General features: G+C 40.7%; 2 protein-coding genes across 5 annotated transcripts in view; both read right to left on the bottom strand.

Annotated features, from left to right (window-relative positions):
- Positions 1-104: 104 nt before the first annotated feature.
- STOML3 (stomatin like 3) lies at positions 105-10,629 on the bottom strand. Of its 2 annotated transcripts, XM_030475618.1 has the most exons (7): positions 7,367-10,629; positions 4,930-5,033; positions 4,031-4,103; positions 2,816-2,898; positions 1,876-2,079; positions 728-862; positions 105-580 (listed from the first exon to the last, which is right to left on the bottom strand). In XM_030475618.1, the coding sequence occupies exons 1-7, from the start codon at positions 7,416-7,418 to the stop codon at positions 380-382; spliced, it is 852 nt and encodes a 283-aa protein (XP_030331478.1). In that variant the 5' UTR covers positions 7,419-10,629; the 3' UTR covers positions 105-379. The 2 variants fall into 2 exon arrangements, with proteins under 2 accessions (XP_030331478.1, XP_030331479.1); XM_030475619.1 differs by lacking the exon at positions 728-862 and having other exon boundaries at positions 7,367-7,612.
- Positions 10,630-10,720: 91 nt separating this feature from the next.
- The window catches only part of PROSER1 (proline and serine rich 1), a 20,968-nt gene continuing 11,184 nt past the window's right edge, over positions 10,721-20,504 (bottom strand). The window contains exons 9-13 of one of the 3 annotated variants that reach the window (XM_030475615.1): positions 20,260-20,355; positions 20,092-20,136; positions 16,038-17,799; positions 15,223-15,370; positions 10,721-11,052 (exon numbers count right to left, since the gene is read on the bottom strand). In XM_030475615.1, coding sequence (XP_030331475.1) covers positions 11,047-11,052; positions 15,223-15,370; positions 16,038-17,799; positions 20,092-20,136; positions 20,260-20,355 — 2,057 coding nt within the window. In that variant the 3' untranslated portion in view covers positions 10,721-11,046. Of the gene's footprint in view, positions 11,053-12,280; positions 13,895-15,222; positions 15,371-15,717; positions 17,800-20,091; positions 20,137-20,259; positions 20,356-20,504 lie in introns of those variants that run through there. The other 2 variants (XM_030475614.1, XR_003989921.1) reach the window with 2 other exon arrangements.

The following is a 20,504-nucleotide window of genomic DNA, read 5'->3' as shown; positions in this document are numbered from 1 at the left end:
GTATATCAAAAGCTCAGAGGTTATTGCTTAGCAGACAAATGACCAAATAATTTCTATACTGAAGACTCTGTAAAATGTGGTGAAAGCATCATTAAAATTTCATATTAGATCTAACTGCATTTTACATATTTTATTGTATTTTACATATTTTCTTCCATTTCACTTAGAGATGAGTCAGTTGAAACTGGTTAGCACTTGAACTTCACAAATATAGTCATAAAATGTGGGAGCTATGTGTGATTATTCAACTATCTTCACTCTTATTTTTGATACAGAGGATCCAAGCATGCTTCTACTTTAATTCTGGTAGTCTGGAACCCCTTGAGTCCTGGGAAACCATTTAAACCTCTCTGCCCAAGGAGCTAGCATAGAACAGTCTTTAACCCCCTTTACTTTTCTGCCCCAAACTCACAAGCATATTTATAGGGAGAGGGAAAACAATGGTGGAATTATTTTCTGCTGCCAAGTCTGTTAATGTTTGCAGGTAGCGCAGTTGGAGACCTGCTGGAGACTCAGCCAGCACCATGGAGGCCTGCTTGAGGGCTTTAGAAGCATTCATTTCTCCTTCTGCTGCCACAACCTGTAAAGTAAGAGAAGTGGAAATGGCACTGTGACACTACCCATAGTGGGGCAAATCCAACTTTACAATGAGGAGAAAAAAAAATGCACTTGGATGCCTGGGACAAGGACACAAGAGCCTGGGGGTAGACACTGCCTTGGGTCTCACCTTAGCTCTTGTCTCTCGAGCAGCCTCTGCTTCGGCTGCCATGGCCCTCTGCATGGCCACAGGAATCCTGACATCTTTGATCTCCACACGGGCCACTTTGATTCCCCACTGCTCTGTAACGCTGTCAAGGATAGCCTTGGGGGCAAACACACAACCCATCACGAAGAGCACAATGTGGGCAGAGAGAAAACCATGCCATGAACCCTGCTGCTTGAACAGAAGGAAAGTCAGTGTGCAAACCTGCCCAACAGAAAGACGGAGCCCTCCAGGGGCCCTACTGTCCAATGTGGTGTGCATACAGCAGGTACCACAACCTATGGAACTTGCTGATCAACACCAGTGGCTCCTGTGTGGCTTCTCTACTGCTTCCTAAATTATGATCTCCATCTTTTCTTTAGGTGGATGCTGACCAAACTTCTCTCTTTTACAAAGTAATTCTATGGCAACTTCCTAAACCAGCACAACACTGTAAAAGCACATAAAAGTACACTATGAGTGAAAGACACAGCACAGCCCTGTAGCACTGATATGCGCTTCTGTGCTCAGATCTCTATGAGCTACTGCACTCATGTCACCGTCATGACCCTGGCTCTGCCCACTGCTGCTCTCCTGGCTGGAAAGGTGCACAATCTCTCTTTGATTTGACTGTGCCTCATCTCTGACTGAAAAGAGTAAAGCAGGTGCTGGATTTCTCTGCTCCCTCCTTGGCTGCCAAATAAAATAGCAAAACAGATGGCATTTTAAAGCATAAACCAACTTGGTTCTGTACTGTATGTTGTTAAGACAGGAGATACAAGCCTTGTCTTGATTAAATCTCAATCAAGGGTCTGATCAAGACAGAGCTTCCCACAAGCAGCAGAGTTTCTCATGACTTGCAGCAGCCTCTGTGCAAAGGCTAAACTGACTTATTCAGTCACTGGATAATTTCAGAATCTTTGTTGCTTTTTGATAGGAAATAAGTCTTCTACAAGAACCTGGGGAAATACCTTTAGAATAATTCTTTCTGACTCTAGGCAAGGAGATGTATAACTGAAAGAAACGTAACGGAAAATTTTGCTGTCATTGTTGAAGAAAGAGATTGTTTCTAATTTGCTACTCCCCAGAACACATCTCCATGCTTGCCAGTGAATTTTGCGAGCTGGATTTACCTGGATACTGTGTGCAATCTCCTCACGGCCTGCCAGGAGCTGAGCCAAGGTCTGTGTACCCAGAACATTTCTCAGGGTTGCCTGTGCCAAGAGGAAGGTAGCTGAGTGCACATCAGTGACGTTAGCAACAGCGCTGACAGCACTGTGGATCCTGTAGTACAGCACCCCATCGACTTGGGTAGTCACAGCATCTTTTGTGAGAATCTGTGTTTGAGAAATGCACAGAATTAGAGAAGGATCCAATGACACATCTTTTGCTAAGGAAGGAGAACATCTTTTGTTCCCTTAGTGAAGAAAAGGCCCTGATAATTCAAGGAAACCAAGAACTTCTTTTGGTTTCTTTGTCATTCCCCTGAGAAATAACTTCAAGGAAGCTATCCAGCACCACCAAAGTACATACCCTTTAAACAACTGTTTCAATAGTAAGTAAATCTCATAAGTTGAATCAATTTCTTCTGCAATAATAGATGATGGTTATACTCTTCCTTTCTTGTAGAAAGGGCCATTCATGATTTTATACATTGCATACAGTTTGGAAAATCTGTGCTACTTCCCCTAAACGAAGTATTTCCAAGAAACACCAGCAAATTAAAGCAAAAATAAAAAACAAAGTGCAAGAAATTTTAAGAAGAAACTCTGAAAAACATTGAAGTATTCATAGAGGAGTTGTGTCATCTTTTGCCAGACAGGTCCCCTGTGCCTCAGCAGACAGTTGGCCTCAGCAGAGCACTCATGGTGCTCTACTATCTCTTCCCTCCTTGGCATCTTTTGCCTTCAAGAAGTTTTGAAAGCAGTTTGAAAGTCAGAATATACAGCAAATAAGATAAATTCTATGGTAATTCACAGCTGCAAGACTAGAAAACATCTGCACTACTTTTGATCATGCTATGAATCACCTCTACCTTTTATTTGTCTTAGATGGCTGCTAGAGAATAGTTACCTCTTGTGGAGGAATGTTACAGGTAACTGTTCTAAGATCAACCTTGATGAACGTGTCTGTACATGGAAGTATGAGGATTATACCTGAAAACCAAAAATAATTAGATGAAATGCCACTGAAAGCTAACCTTAGAACCAGGTATCCTGCACAAAGCAAACAGATGGAAATATCCACAGGGTGGGAAATGTGCCCACCTTATTACTACAGCTGTTCTTCCTGCAACAGGAGGTGATGACAGTGAAGTTTTGCATTTTCAAGTAACAGAGGAAAATGCAGATATCTGCAAATAATGTGAATTTATTAGAGCTTAATGACCTGGGGCCCTGGACTGGGAATGGGGAGATTGCAAGTGTGGTCTCAAATCTGCCATGAGACTTTTGACAAAAATTCCTTCCACGCCTTTGTTTGGTTTCCCCTTTTTAAATCATAAGCCATGTGTGTCTCAAGGAAAGATATACCCCAGGTCCAGATTCCTGCACCACCTGTAGGCTCCAACATGAGGAACATTGTCCCAGGTTCTGGCACATCCTGTGAAGGAGTCCCCACTCTCCCTTCACTGGAGAAGGAGGCTTGACATAACTAGTCTTCCCATCTCAGCACCTTGCTTAGGTGCCCAGAGCCACAAAGAAGAATTCTGCAGCTGCTCTAGCTGCCCTTTGGACCACGTGATTGTTATTCAAGAGGAAGGACAAGACCTGAAAAGGACTTTTTCGCCTTATTTCAGCTTCCAGTTTGCCCAGTTTCGTTGCGCAAAGGTGGTAACCACACCAACACAAATATCTCATGTTGCTGGGTTTGGTTTGTATTTGTGATATATAACCTGATCCTAAGTTACTGCACCAAACTCTGTATAGATGCAGTGTCCCTGCCCTGACATGTTTGCCATTTTCAGAGCAGAAGACAGCTAAATTGCTGGCAGCAACAAGCAGTGTTGGAAGTGAGGCACATGGAGAATGAGTGGCCCAGTCACTCAAAATAGCCCTTGGCAGACCTGAAGGCTGCATGTAACCCTCCCTGGTCCCCCACCAGTGTCTGCAGCATGAGGTCAACCTACCATTCATTGTCCAACCTACTCAGCAGCAAAGCCATACCTGGTATCAAGATCCTCAACCTTCTGCTGTGCTTCATGGACCTCTGCAACTCTTGATGTGGTTAGAGTGCATTGTAACTACATAAAAACAGTGCATCTTAACAGATAAAACTGCATGCACTCACCTGGTCCCTTTGCTTTCTTAGACAGTATACGTCCCAGACGAAATACAACAGCACGTTCATATTCTCTGATAACCTGGGAAAATATTTTAAATTCAGAATTTTACAACTAATTCTATTCCCACTCTCTGGTCTTATTTTTTTACTCTTTGGCGTCCACATTAAATGTGGAAAACAAGTACAGATAATATCAGAACCAACAAAACTGCAAAACATTAGGCATCTTACATCTTCTCCCCACCTCATGCTTTGCTGGAAAAACTCAGACCCTGGCTCTCAAACATGTTACAAAACAAACAAAATATGAAAGAATTGCCGCTGATTTAATAAGGCTACCCACAACTCTCTCAACATCACTACTACACTCAGAGGAGTATGCCTCACCTCAGATCACCTAGCTAACTGCTTCAGTTAGTGTATCAGGACTACTCAAGGCCTGGTGTTTGGGGCAATCATCCTGGTAACTCACCCCTAAAAACTGCTTTAAATTACTCATGTCTTGAAGGGGCATTTTGTGGCTTTAGGTTATATAGTTGCTCAATACAGCGACCCATGTCCCCATGTACTCATGTTAATCACCGGCAGCATCAAATATGAGTTCTTCAGAAAGGTTTGTAGATTTATTCCCTCACTGGTGTAAAGCAAGGAAGCTTAACTGATGATGGAAGTTGAGATTGGAAGAAATCAAACGAGTAAGTTGTGGTGATATAGAAAGTCAATGGAAGAACATGCATCCCAGTCCCAGTTCACATCTTCACTACAAACCCTTATGATTTCCAAAAAGTGAACGTAAAATGCCTTGTCTTAACAAAATCAAGAAATCAATTAACATAAATAACAGCACAGATGATAACAGCAGAGATAATTGTGTTCTCTATGTGCCCCAAATCCCACTAGCTTACCTTCATACACATCCAGATGGAAATAGGAAAGGTAATAAGCACCAGAAGGAATGAAAAGGAAACCAGGATCCAGCCACAGACACCAATTCCTTCCCGCCTGTCAGCTATAAAAAAATATAAGGAAGAGCAGCAATGAATGCAAATTTTGAAGAGATTTATCTAAGGGACGTAGATCTAGCCCAGTGCGATCATGAGAGATTGCAAAGTCCACAGAGATTGACTCCCTTTTCCTCCCTCCCATTGCTCACGGAAAGCTATAAAAGGCCTAACCAAGCATCCAACTTTACGGCCCTTCTGCCAAAAAGAATAAAAGGCTCAGAAAGTACATTTTGCAACAGGTAAGAAAGAATTAAAATGAAAGACACAGCTGGGGGCTGTGAAGGAGAAATAAATCATAAGGTGGAGTATCCATGGATATGAAACTGTGCCAGCATGCCATGGCTGGATAAAAAAGATTTAATTAGTATGAAAAGGTAATCAGGAGGGGAACTCCTGCTGTCTTTAGATGAAGATTTTGGTGAATACCGATGGACCAGTTCATCCACAGGACCAGAAGCTTCAAAATCAGTGCTTGTCAAAATGCATGCTCATGCATTTTGAGCAATTCTCCCACTGCGTTCAGCTTGTCTCATCCCAAAACTTCATTATAATGAAATCAAAATAATTTGATTATTTTAGTGCCTGAAGGGAAGGCGGCAGTTGAGTTGTTCAAATACCAAAAATTTAGGAGTCTCTTTGTAAAGAAAAGCTGATCGGGAGCAGCTGCTATTTGAAGAGCAGAGCAGCTGGAGCTGCTGATGTCCTCCAAGAAGATGCACAAAAGAGGGCAAGGAGTGAAACGGGACAGTCCTGCCACCACAGCAGAGTGCTGCAAGATCAATTCAGTCTTGCTAAATGCAGAAATGCCTTGGATCAGGAGAGTCATGAGAAAAGCAGCAGCAGCAGAGATGCAGCATGGACAGCCCCAACGGCTGCCTGGCTGCCAGGTTTTGGCCAGAAGAGGATTTTTGCAGGCATGAGCATCAAGAGATAGGGAACTGAATGACACAGCCTGTTTCCCAACACAAGGAGAGGGACGAAGGCTCAGAGGTCTCCTCAGAAAACCTCCCCCATGCTGATGAAATGGAAAGATGTAGTGTGCTTTGGTTATGTTACTTCAAAGGCATAGGGTAGCACTGGGAATTTCTAACATCAAATAAAATTCATATGCAGATAGAAACTGGTAAATATAGAACAATTCATTTTATACTTTGTGAGGAAAAAAAAAACTTGTCACCACAGTGAAACATGGTGAGGCTGCCTGATCTGTAAGGCACAAGCTAACAGACCAGCAGAGCAGGACTGACAGGTTCGTCAGAAAACCCCTAGCAGCCCTGGAGGAGAAGACACAATGCAGCCCTCCTGTAGCTCCTTCTTCTTTAGATACCTCTGTGCGTCGCTGGACTGTGCCTGCTGGCAATGTTCACTGCAAACCTGGGTGTTACAACCAAACCATTTGCTGTGTGTGGTTTTGACCATCCTACTTTTGAGAGCTGTGCTGCAGATTTAATCACTCACACATAAATATGTTCATGTTCAAGACCTAGTTAAAAAACCCCACCACAAATGTTCTCCGATTACCCTGAAGTTTCAAACCATTTAGCCACAAGTCAAATGAAAGACCCTAGAAAAACACAATAGTGTAGAATAAGGACACTTGTAAGATTCAGTTCCTTTTTTCTTGAAATGCTCGACATGGTACATCATCAACACACTTGATATAGAAAATTGTTATATGTGTGTCAAATTTGAAGAGCAAATGAAAAGCTCATGTCCAAGTTGTATTGTGAAGAATATAAAGAACTCTGGACAAAAAACTCCCAAGTCTCCCAGAGCAATAAAGAGATGGAGTAGACTCAGCCTCTTTTAACCACTATGCATCCTACTGCTTCCTACAAGCACCCAAATCAACCCTGCTGAGACTCATGCTTGTCCCATCACACTAGCCGTACTTACAGCCAGGCAGTACAGCAAAAACAGCACACATTGCCAGTAATAACTAGATTTGGCATCAGTTCTGTTGCTTGAAGAGAGCATCAAGTGTTCCATCACAATAAATCCAAACACATCAAGTGATTTTTTGGGGCTGGAAAATTCTTCTACCTTCTCTAACTTACATTTTCCCCTTTCCATCCCATCCCTATATATGGAAGTGTAAGAGTAGCTGAATCAGCCATTTTAGCCCCTGGGGTTATTTTGCCCAAAGGAGATGCTGATGCATGCTGGCACAGCAGAATGAGGCAATTTAGTGTCACCCACAATGGCAGATCTTGAATTTTCATCTGCAGCCTATGTGGGAGACATGAGGAATGCCTGGGATCAAATGAACTTTTTTTTGTTTTGTTAGTTTTGCTCCTTTTTATAGAGAAAAAAGACACGTACACATAGTGAGGCTTACCAATTAGATGCTCTGTCTTGTTTTCCTTGGGCGTCTCTTTCTGGGGATCCATCACATTTGAGGGAAGCTCTGATCCCCTCACAGACGAAACAGCAGCATACCTCAAAGCTGCACAGTGCTCATGAGAAGTGCTGAAGCGAGAAGCAGGGTGAAAGTAGGAGAAATCCCCACTTGTATGAGAGTCCTCTGGGAGTTAGTTACCCTGGTGAGGAGATGTTTACAAAAACAAAGTCTTGTGGATAAGGGTTGTCTCTGAAGTAACTCCATGGTTTTCTCTGGCTGCCTTCTTGTCTCAGCTGGTTTTAGACCCCACAAAATGCAAGCCAGAAATTGTTTCTCTGTTTCTATCAGTGGTATCTGTCACCAGAGAGAAAAAAAAAGAACAAGACAAAACACAAAAAGAAAACAAAGAGGAAATTCCTATGAAGAGTGGCAGAGGGAACTGAGGTTTTTTAGCCTGGAGAAAAGGAGGCTGAAGAGAGACATTATCACTCTCATAGAATTCTGATTCACTCTCTACAACTACCTGAAAGGAGGTTGTAGCAAGGTGGCTGTCAATCTCTTATCCCAAGTAACAAGCAATAAGACAAAAGGAAATGGCCTCAAATTGCACCACGGGAGGTTTAAATTGGCTATCAGGAAAAGTTTTTTCACCAAAAGGGTTGTCAACCATTGAACAGGCTGCCCAGGGAAGTGGTTGAGTCTCTCCTTCATCCGTGGAGGTATTTAAACATGTGTAGATGTGACACTTAGGGACATGGTTTAGTGGTAGACTTGGTAGTGCTGGGTTAATTGTTGGACCCCACAATCTTAAAGGTCTTTTCCAATCTAAATCATTCTATGATTCTATAAAGCCAGAGGGTACAAATTGAATACTGCTCCTCTGCTGTACACCTCTGAATATTATGAGGCTCAACTACTGCTCAGATCTCAAACACTAGCAACATAAATAAGCCTCCAGTTGAGGTCCCCATGCTGCATAGAATAGCTCATCACACACTTCTTGATACTGTCCATCACTACGGGTCGAATGTCATTGTGATAGATAATCTAAAAACTACAGTGGAAGCATTTTAGCTCCAAAGTTTTAAAACTTTTCCCCAAATAAGAATATTTTCCACAAAACACTTTTTAATATTGACAAACAAACCGAACACAGCATTTCAGACTTAGCCATTTCCAAAAGCTGCAGCAGCAGGGAGCAGCCTTCTCAAAGGACACAAATCTGCTGCTTGTTATTTGAGAAAAAATGAGAGGCGGCTTTTCATATGTAATTTATGAGTTTGACATACAGCTGGATTACGGATCTGGCTGTTTCTGTGGGCATCCATCAGCTATATTATCTTTGAAGATCTGGCTCTAGCTTCATTTTGCTTAAGTCTTCATTCCTGCCAGTAGTCACATTAGTCCCAGATGGGTCATTCAAAGCCAACTGCTCCCCAGAGAATCCTTTCTCAGCTGTACAAGAGAGGAAACTACACCACTGAGTGGATGTTTTAAATCACCGTTAAAACCATAAGCACAAACATCTTGCAACACTAGGATCGACATGCTTATTGCAATACACCATCTCACATATGTGACAATATCCATTTGAAGTAATTTGTAGCATTTTCTTCATTATTGGGCTTCTCAGGCTGAGCTGCATGATCAAACCTGTTCAGAGCAGATGCCCACTAGCAGGCCAGCAAGGGCCAACAGTTAGAAGATGTGCTTTAGAAAAATGGCTTTAATTATTTCAGAAGCAAAAACATCATATGCAAAACCACCCCAACATTTGCATTTTAGAGCAACTCAGTTTTATTGAAAATAATCTTTTTCCAAGCCATTTGAATACAACAATCCACACAGTACTTATACTGTCAGAGAGATGAACAAAACATATTACAATCTAGCAGAAATAATTGCTCCCTGTTGTTTATTGAGAATTCCCCGAGGTGCCTGTAAATATAGCCCTCGAGAGGTGACTAAAGCGGATGGTGTTTTTCTTTTGCATTCAGGAACATTACTTATTAATTTGTCTGTGTTAACTTCAGCTGCATGACAATTCCCCATTTCAAAAATTTGAAGTCAAAGGCAGGGCCATCTTAATCGTTTCTCCTTAGATTACACTGGGGTTACACTGGGGCATGTGGATAACTCACCACAAAACACTCAGAGAAGAAAATACATGAGCATTCTGGGGCAAAGCAGCTTACTGGCTGCAAGTTCACTTGTGCTGAAGAGCCTGGCACAGCCCTATGTCACAGAGCAGTACCACAGAGAAAACCAGTTTGAGTGCAATGCCACATTAGCAGGGCTCACTTAGAAGCAACATCAGATGAATGTGGCTCAAGTCAGCAGCAGCTCAGCTATTTCTGCAGCATGCTGACACAGCTAAAGCCTTCAATTTCTATTCTGAAAGCAAAGGCTCAGATCAGGCATGGTGATTAGGTGCTTACCTATGCACGCCATTCTCCAGCACTTCTCTGCACCAACTGCTACATTTGCAAATGGCACCAGTCCTTTAGAAAGAGGATCCTTTAGACTTCCTTTTCTCTAAAGTGTGCAGTTGCTCCCACTATCATCCAGTTGCAAAGACTTAATCCTACAGACCAAGCACCCCCCACTTCAAAGTTTGTTAAAACCAGAATGGGAATTCTTACACACAGCCATTCCCAAACAGTGCAAATCCCAAACAGGTTTACAAAAAAGTCAGCAGGCACTCCTCACATGGAATTTGCACATAACAAAATTGTAGGTTTCAGTTTGTCTTTTCCTAACCTTTTTAGGCCAGTACTACTTTCCTTCCCATGCACTGGGCTTTGGCCATTCCCTAAAGATTTCTCAGCCTAGTCCCTTCCTGGCCCTGAAATCTGCCCCCAGAAAAGACACTGAACTATTTGCTTCAGGCTCGTCATTCCTTTCCCCAGATCAAAATTTAGAAGGGACAGGACATAGAGCAGACTAACATTAAATACCATTCTATTGCTCCTCTTTACCTATTAACAGATTAACAATACCCACATTGCTACTCCTCCTTGTGGGAATGGCATCAACTTTCAATAGCTGAAGATGTGGAGATACCAGGAGGCATCCATTAGGCTACACTTTGCTAGAGCATAAGTAAATGAGAGACAAAAGGATTGTTCCCATCTCAATCCAGAAAGGAAGGCAATTTGCAAGAAGGTAAGAACATTCGCACCATAGCAAGTTTCCTTCCAGGCCCAGCCAAACTCACAACACCCACTTGCAAATCAGAGGAAGAAGAGGACAGAAGACTGTCCTGTTTTTCTCATACTCACAAGAGCTGCAATTAAAGTACTTGAAAGAAATACTGAAACTTGTATTTGCAAACACAAGCCCAGTACGTTCTTGGTTGTTCCAAATAGAGATTTTATTTCAAAGAACATTTCACTATACATTACCTTTGCAGTCTGTCAACATAGCTGAAACATAGCAGTATAGCAACTTGAACAATGACAAATCATAGTTAGTCCAGAATCAAAGTCACACAGCAATAACCCCTTCCCAGCATAGGCTTAGTGTAAGATCCATCATAGTTTGCCATAAGAGCAGACTTTTCCTTGGCTTTTTAAAAATGGTGCTCAAGTAAGCATGAAAGAGCTCAGGACAAATCACCCCCTTCAGAAATTCCAAGGCTGGGTCACAGGAGTTTGCTGCAATGGAGAACACAGACCTTATTCCTGAAGAGGAAAGAAAAAAAAAAAAAAAAAAAAAAAAAAAAATCAATAAAAAACAATTTTACATCAGGAGAAATGTTTAAGAAATTGAAACTTACCTTAACCCAAACCACTGGAAAGTTCAATTTACAAAATCCTGCTCAGTATGACTCACTAAGAACCAGAGAGCCTATTCTAAACACATACCCAAGACATTTCAATACTTCTTAACCTATTTGTTCACTTGTCTGACACTGTTAACATGCTTCTATGTAAAACTACACAAGCTGTGTATTAAATACTCTTTTATGGGTAGAGTGGCTAGATACCACTTAGCAAGTAGATTGTTTCCAGAGAAGAGCATTTAACGAAGTAGATATACACTACTTCTCACCTGTTTTCATTTGGAGAAACAGGGCTTCACAGTCTCCTAGGTATCTTTGAGCTGTCTAATGTTCGCACAGAAAAAAACAACCCACACCCCATGACCATTCAACAGACATTCAATTTTCAGAAACATATGTACAAACTGCTTACTTTTTGATAAAGCACTGCATAACAGCTGATGTCTGGTACTTGCTTTTTACTACAAAGTGATATGAATTAGTTCAAACTTTGATTGCTTGATGGGGAAACCAGGAATCAAATCGGAGATCAAACTCAGCACCTCAGTAAGGTTACAAAACGCTTATTGACTTTGAACTACTTCACATTCGCATCTATGGGACAAAACCCAATTTGCCCTTCAGAACAACTTTATTTTCTTCTTCTCCAACTGATCTACAAATCTACAAAGAACAAGCCATGAAACGAATGAGAAGGCAAGTGTAATGAAAGATAGTAGAGATTTTTTTTTTTCCACAGATTTCTTAAGTCAAGATATAAGGCACTGATTTTAAAAGCAGTTCAGAGTGGACAATCATTAGAATTCAACCGGTTTCAAAAAATAACGTTAAAGTGCAATGCGTTTTTATCTTTAGATTTAAAGTAATATGTAAATTTGATTATTAAAATGAAAGAATACCTAATCGCTGACAAAGTATTGAGGACACTATCTAGTATTTTTTTTAATCTAAACATGTCATAGGATATTTCTATTGCCACTCTTTAGGAAAACAATTTTACAATTCGATATACAATCCTGTACCATAAAGAAACAGCATAATCGAGAAACGAACCTTAGGAAGTGTCTTAGTAAAACCAAGTTTATTCGTTTGTCTTTTAGGCAAATATGCAAATAGTAAGCAAAGCCTTTTTGCCATGACTGTAAACCTTTATTTAAAAAAATTGTGTTAAAAACCAATACAGGAATTTCCATTAATGTTCTAAAAAAGTTTGTTCACATCTGGAAAGAAAATACATTAGCAACATCTCCCAGCAGAATTAATCTTTAAAAAAGTAAAACTCTAAGTGCAGAGCTTTTCTACAGTATAGTATACATATTAATTAAAACCACAGGATTGAATATCATTCATCTCTATTGGCTCTAGAACACGATCAAGAGTTTATCTTAAATAGATGATATTCAATGATGTGTTACACATTGCCACAGGCACTAACATTATGAGAAGAATGCACAACTGAATTTCACTAACAAAGCAAGACCTTTCTATATGCTGCATCACAACCCTTCCTAACCAATACAGTTAATTTAGCTATATGCCTTTAAAAATCACATACATTTTCCAAGGAAAAATACTAAAAAAAAAATCCATGGTCCAAATTCTGCTCCCGCTTATATTCACAGGATAAATTAAACACCATCAAGTTGTGGGTTTTAGCCAAAAAGCATATAGAGAACCAGTTTATTTGTGAGTATAAGGGAGAGAAGAACTTGAACCATGTCTGTAAACATTCACAAAAGTCTGCAGACAAAAGTGCTGGATAGGTGGCCTATCCGCAGTACAATTATTTCATTCACAGAGAGGTGTGGGGGTAGGGAGAATGTTATGGAACATTATTTTAGGGGCAAATTAAAATGCTTTCATGTACTTTGGAAAGTCACATTCTCAGCTAGCAAAACCATACTCCAGTAAAACAGAATCCACTTCTACCCAAATACAGTACAGCATCATTTCCTAGCTCTCCTATTCAGATTCAGACAAAGGAGTACTCAATTCAGCAGCAAGCCCATGACAGTATTTTGAAGCATAAGAAAATCTCCACACCCCTCTGATGTAGCCCCTCCTTAACATACTGCTGCTGCTAACAGGAGATCCTCACACATACGAAGAAAAAAATCCAAAGAACCATAAACTGACCTTGATCTATGCACACACAAGAAGTGTGCATCTAGATGAAAGATCATCTACATCTTTAAGAATCTAGTTTCAGTCTAGATCTCATTCTATATATACCATACAAAACATAACAGGATAGGTGCTTATACACACTATTAAGTATACTTGTTCTCCCATTCAGCTTGACAGCCACTTGCTCTATTTACATAAGCATCTGTTTGAATGTTTCTGATCCTGTAAGACACCAAACATTCATCTCATAAGCTACAAGAAGAATCAAGAATGCTCAGCAATTCACAGGATCAGACCCTGAATCAATTGAATGCAACCACAAATTGGGTTTGACATCTGACACAGCCTCCTGGAATCATTTTACCCTCATGTTTTCCCCCCTCTTTCCCCAGTTCAGACCATGCTCCCACTAATGTGGAGACAGCTTTCAGAGTGAATAGGATCAGGCTCTGTCAAGCAACCACTGCAGTCTTTAAAAATATCTGGTTATCTCATTGCCATCCACTCTGGGGCAGACTTGTCTGCAATGAAAATGGTGTTCCTGGTGTTGATGGATAGTTAGCAAACCCTTCAGGCTGAGTTGGATAGTTCTCCAGAGCAGAAGCAGAATGTGCCTTCAAGGAAGAGAAGAGGTTAGGAAACAGCAATGATAAAAACAAAGAAACAAACAAAAATCTAAATCAAGCAAAATTTCAGGCACAATACCAGTCCTAGTCAAGCCAAACCAGAGTATAATCTGAAGTATGCAAAGAACAGAGATGAGCAATGCACCTATATGCAGATGTTAAGCTTTAGAGCAACAATTGCGCTGAAATACCACAGACTGAGGAAAGCAATTGGATTAAGAGAAAACATGAAGAAAGCATTAATGGCATTTATGTTCCAGTGAAGTGAGCACCAGATGATTTGGAATGCATAGCTTAATCAGGAGCTCTGGTATTTCACTGACTTTGAACTTCATTGCTTGAATAGCTGTTAATTTTAGTGACTGGAACTTGTGAACAAGAAAACTGATGTTTCTTCAATGCAATCTGCATACATAGATTTCTACAGAATAAAAAAATTTCTGAGCTACAAAAGCAGTGTGGCCTAGACAAAGAAATTTGCTTTTTCCAATCTATTTCCCCTGATACTCAAAAGATATCTGACAATACTCTGCATGTGGAACAGTACTTAGACACATGCTCTATTTAAAAAAATGATGGACCACAGAAGAGAGAAAACATTAATTCAAGACACTCAACTGCCTCTTCTAGTATTTTGTAGAGGACAAATTCCCTACCAGAATCCTTAATCCATAGAGGGGCCTTTTTTAACAAAAGGCAAAATAAACACCTAAATACAAACTCGGATGATAGTTTCAGTTAAGCTTTGTAGGTTGAAGACTGAAACAAGTTCTTACATGGACAAGAAATGATGAAACTACACATTACCTAAAGCCACCTCAAGCTTATATTACAATTGTATTTGTGGGAACTATCAAGAGAGGCACAGCCACAGTAGACACAAATTCATGACAATCCGACTGTGTGTGTAGGGAGGCATGTAATTCACAACAAAGTGGTTTTCCACAGAAATCTAAGTATTAGAACATCAGACTGGAACTGAGCACAAATTTTGCAACTACATGGTCAGCTCATTAGATTTAATACAAACCTACAATAATTTCACTTGTGTGTCTTTTTTCTTTTACTCCTCCCCATTTTACAAAGAGTTTTCAAAATGGGTTTAATCCCACTCATAATATCCAGAAGCACTGTACATTGGCCTTGAGTAAGTTGTTAATATGAGTTGTTCTTTATCATCATCCTTGTATCAGTTCTCAAACAGGTTAGGGGTTTTAATAATTTACTGACTTAAACTAATCCCAAGAAGTTAACGCGCAAGTACATGCTCAAATGACCACTGGAAGCAAAATAGCATTAACAAATAGGCACATTACCTGTAGTAGTGCTGACTGTGCAGCCGCACTATGCTGCAATTCCTGTAAGGAAGATTGTGCGGCACTTTGGGGAAAGCCAGGGATACCAGGGAGTGATAAAAGACCAGGAAAAACTGCATTTCCCGGTGTCTGTAGTCCAGAAGTCAAGCTGAAAGAATGTCAAGATGCGGCTATTATTAGGAACATCTGCATCATGTGTTATCTTATGTTTCTCTCTCTATAAGCTTGTGTCTATATCAATTAAAAGCGCCTCTTTTTCTAAACCTCATAAAGGCCAGAATTTCCAAACAGAAGCCCAATCTCTACCCACCTACAAATTATTCATGCACACACAAACCAAGACTGTCGGGGCACACCTAATAAAGGAACTCAGAAATTTTTGTACCTTGACTGCACCTATAATTTGCACACAAAAAAAAAAAAACCTTCAGACAAAAGTTAATGCTGAGTACTTCCTTAAAACATAGGAACATCTACGATATTGTCTGCTATTACCTGTATATGTCAATGGATGCCCACGTGGAATCCATTCTTGTAAAAGCCTAGGAGGTGCCAAGTATCTTCATCTGGGAAATAAGATCACTCAGCACCTCAATGGATTAGACTGTTGTAATGGGTACTACTGAGGACAGCCTATTTCGTAATTACACTCTCAGTTTCTAAAGATAGCTGGAAAACTATTGGTGAACTAACTTTAAAAATTAACTGTAATTAGTTACTATGAGTGAAAATAATGTCTATGCCTAAAGTAAAATCAGTGTTGTGCTCAAGAGAAAAAGAAATGGTTCTGACCTCCTTCAGAAACAGAAACATACCCAGCCTGTGCAACAAGTGCAGAGTTGAAGTTTGAGCTAAAGGCCGAGGCAAACCCTGGCAGGACTGGAGCTGGAGATGGGGCTGTGGCAGCTGCCGGCAATGGTGCAACTGCTGCTACTGCAGAAGATGCCTGGAGGCCAGGGAAAGAAGGGAGAGCAGGAGTGACAGAGGGTGTGTTAGAGACAGGAAAACCAGGGAAGGATGGGTTTGATGATCCCAGAGGTCCCTGGGCAACAGAAAAAAGGGAAGGGACGGCACTGGACAAGTTAAGCGAGAAGGGTGGAGCAGAGACTGTTGCTGAGGCGGCGAGTTCTGAGAGTACGGCAGCAGTGGAACTCGCATGAGGGGCAGACACGGCTGAAGCAGTTGTAGACGGAGTAGCTAACAAAGACCCTGGGAGAGTGACGGGTGGCGTAAGTGCTGGATTACCAGTAAAAGCAAAGTTACTGGTTAGAGACGTAAAAGGAGGAAGTCCATTGAACACAGGGGCAATGGGAGCAGAGGAGCCATGTGGGGCGAGGGAAATGGAAGCCAGAGAACTGGAATTGTTTAGAGGAGCACTCAAAGAAGAGAGACCTGACAGCGCTGGATTCAGGGAACTGGGTAAACTGACTGGCACTGAAGCTGCTGAGGTGTATGCACGCCCAAGTGCTGACAGTCCTACAGTGCCATGAGAAGGGCTGGCCGAATGAGAAGGACCTTTGAAGGCCGAGAGGGTAGGACTCATGGGTTCTGTTTTGACCATAACTGGGATACTTGTGGCAGCTGGGGCTGATGAGAGCTGCTGATCAGAATTAGTAGGGCTTGTGCCATGCAAGAGAGAGGCTGATGAGCCACAGTTGACTGGCATAATCGATGGCGAAGTTGTTAAAGGTGACTGTGCAGGCAATGCTGGAGGAGTGGAACTGGAATTGGTAACAGATGGGGATGGAAGACCTGGAAAAATGGCCAGCCCTGGTGTGGAAGAACGCTGTGAAGTGGGGGTGGCTGATGGGGTGTAACATTTGTTGACAGAGGAAATGGGAGGGTCAGAGCTTTGATTAGCAAGAGCAGATAAAGAAGCAAGCTCACTTGTCATAGCAGAAGGTAAAGCAGATGAATTAATTAATGAAGTGTCATTTGATGTCAGAAATCCCTTTAAGACAGACAAAATTGGGTTAGGCAAGCTAAGCGACCCAGGGATGGTAGTGGCAGGAGAATTAGCAATTGTGGATGGAACAGGACTAGAAATCCCTTGGGCACTGGGTGGCAAAGACAAAGGGAGGCCAGCAAAAACTGATGACAATGGAGCAGGATTATTAGCAGAAGCAATTGAAGAGGTTGCAGAAAACGGGAGGCCAGCAAATGGTGCAGTAGCAGATGCGAAAGCTTCACTAGGCGCAGGCGTAGTGCAGGGTGTGGAAGAACCTTGCGGAGCTGGTGTAGCAGTGGGTATAGAAGCCAGCCCAGAAAAAACTGCAGGAATAGGGGTAGAGGTTGCATTGTGAACAGATGTGACAGGAACACCAGGCAATGAAAGGGATTTGATGACAGTAGGGGCTGGGGTGGATGGCTGAGATGTATGGATGGAAGAGGAGACCTGTCCTGGGAAAACAGGAAGGACAGGGGTAGACATGTTCATCCCAGAGATGAGTGGAGTTGTGGGTGCTAATGGATGGCTTATTGCCTTGACAGGTGATGGGGTAGGGACTGGAGTAGCAGCAGGTGTTGAAGGATTAGAACCATGAGGAGTAAAGAGCTGATTCGCTTGTGCAGAAAAAGCTGCAAAGAAACAAAACTGGTAAGAATACTTGAAACTGTCAGAAATACTTGAAATCAACACAAACACATTATATAGCATTTCAAAATATGATACACAGGCAATAGCTAACAAACAATGTCTGCATATAAACAATGAAAAGGGGATCCTATGAAAACACAACAAAAAGGTACGTACAAACACATCACACAAGTTGTACAGCACGTAGGCTACCACTCCTCTTTAAAACATTTTGTGACATCTACTACCTCTTCACGACCTCATGCAAGACAGTTAAGACACTCACATATACTCTGTAAGAGTGTCTAAGCGACACAGGTAAACACCCTCCCTCTGGTCCCTAACATCTGGCAGTACCCAAAACAGATCTAAGATTCCATGAGCATCAAATCACCTGGGCTCCTCTGCATCCACTCTCACTGAAGGTCAGAATTTCCTTCAGAAACAGTTAATTCAATGTATCATTATTTCAGAGAAGTTTAGTCAACAACTGAAGAAAGCTGATTTCAGGTGCTGGTATTTTTCTTTCCTTCAAAATCAGGTCATTCTCTTCACTGTGTTTCCTTTAGATTTAGAGTCTAAGAAGGTACACTTTTAAATTCATGTATCACACTACAATATTAAACTAACATTGGCACTTGACTTTATCAAGAAATATTTCTATAAGTCCTTAGTCAGGTGTCTGTAATTGAGGCAAGCACCTGCCACTAGGAATATCAGCTTATATCAACGCTACAAAGTAAGTCAGAGACATCAGTCAAGCTGGAGAAAAAGAGACAGGCACACTGCAAATGGGGATATGGAGGTTAATGGAAAGGAGCTGCACTTATGAACACTGGCATGTCAAGAGCCTAGATATGACTCTTTCTAGTTTCCCATGGAATATGAATGTGTAAATTAATAATTCATCTCAAACAATCCTCATGCTTTATTTTACTTTTAAAATAATCTGTTCAACTGTAAGCAAATCACTGATTCAACCAGTCAAACTCATCACCCACAACTCTAAGTAACAGCTTAGATTTCTCTTGCCCAAATTCTACATCTGTGCACACAAACCCAAAAATGGAATATTTGGGTTCATATGACAAACTCCTGTTTTATGTATCTTGAAAATCTGAAACTAGTAAGTTTGCAAACTACTTCCTTTTACATATTATTTTCCAAAACCCTAGACCAATTGCTCAGTTCTGAATTCTGTTCTTTCCTCATCCTGTTTCCAAGCTGAAGACTCTCCTAAAGATCACAGTTAAGATAATCACCAGAGAAATACACATGCAATAGAACCCAGAGCTGTTACTGAATTTCTCCTCCTAAGTGATGATTTTATTCCTTATGCTATATCCATTTATCTGTATGAACTACCTTGTAAACACATGTACACTTAAAGGGGTATATATGAATAAAGTGATTCTTTGAAGTAGCAACATTTCAGTAGAACCTGCCCTGGGCATAGAGAAGAAAAGACAAACCATATATATTTCTTTTTTTTTGCCTCTAAATATTTACAGGAGATGAACTTATCACAGTCATTTTATCTATTTTGGGTATTTGTTAATATGCCTGACTCAATAGTAGATACTCAGTTTCTATTTGTCAAATCTAGCAAAGTATTATCAAAGCCTTTAAAGAAATAGTTCATAATGGGATTTATTATGATTTGTACTAAGTGTACAAAGCATACAGAGAAACACACAAGAGACAAAAATAAACCCAAACAACTCAACAACCAAAAAGCACAACTCTCTCTTCAACAAGAAGAATTGGATTTTAAAGGGTAAGACAAAAGTGCAGGTAGACTTAGTTGGATGGAACAGTCCAGGATAAGACATTCTACACATGGATTTCAACAAATTATGAATAAAGAATCTGTCCTCTTGTATTCCTAACTTCCCACTGAAACTAATATATGAAATGAAAACATGAATGAGTTTTCAAATTATGTCCTGAGTTTTAACAACTGCGAAGATATTAATGAAGTGTTTCAGTGCACTACATTGCAAACCTCATTTTGATTTAGTTTTTTTTACACAATTTCTCACATGCTATATGCTGAAGAATACAAAACTTTAATGAGGTAACACAGAAGGCTTAATTTTAATGTTTGAACGCTCTTAAGTGCCAAATGCCCCAGATTATTTTATTTCTCCAGTCTCAAGGGATCCTATTCCAACAGTAATTAAATGCTTAGAGGCTTATGGAAATCCTACTAAACAAATAAGCTGTTTTCATTTTCTGAACAAATGACAAAGATAAAATCAACATAAAAATCCCCCTGTGGATTTGCAATTTACCTTGATTTTGAGAAGGTTTTGCCTGGCTGGAAAGGTCCTCATTTTCTAAACAGAGAACAACAGCTTGTTATTTAAAAGCAAATAAAACTCCAGCAGTGAATGATCCATTCACAACAATGAATTACAAAAAAAATATTATCAACATTTTTAAAGGTATGTATGCTTTACCTGATACCACCTGATTAGCAGTGTAAGGCTGAGGAGCTGGTAGGCCTGGAGCTATGACATTAGCCATGGGAACTAAGCCAGCATTGTTGTAAGCACCTAAAATATCAAATGCAATACACATCTCAGTCATCAGAAGGGCCCATATCTAAATGAACCAGTAAGTGTCTTTTCCTTTAAAAGAACATTTTTAAGATTGTAAGACATTCCTTCACCAAAAAGCTAGACCAGCATCACAGGCTGAATGC

This window comes from Strigops habroptila, chromosome 2 (genome assembly GCF_004027225.2).
Source record: "Strigops habroptila isolate Jane chromosome 2, bStrHab1.2.pri, whole genome shotgun sequence".
NCBI lineage: Eukaryota > Metazoa > Chordata > Aves > Psittaciformes > Psittacidae > Strigops > Strigops habroptila.
This window is presented reverse-complemented; position numbering and strand designations above follow the sequence as displayed.

Excerpts from the sequence above, each read along its gene's own strand:
- STOML3 (XM_030475618.1), bottom strand. The coding sequence starts at position 7,418 with ATGGATCCCCAGAAAGAGACGCCCAAGGAAAACAAGACAGAGCATCTA. Across the intron at positions 2,899-4,030 it reads TAAGAAAGCAAAGGGACCAG|GTATAATCCTCATACTTCCA; the intron begins GTGAGTGCATGC and ends TTTGGTTTTCAG. Across the intron at positions 863-1,875 it reads AGATTGCACACAGTATCCAG|GCTATCCTTGACAGCGTTAC; the intron begins GTAAATCCAGCT and ends TTTGCCCCCAAG.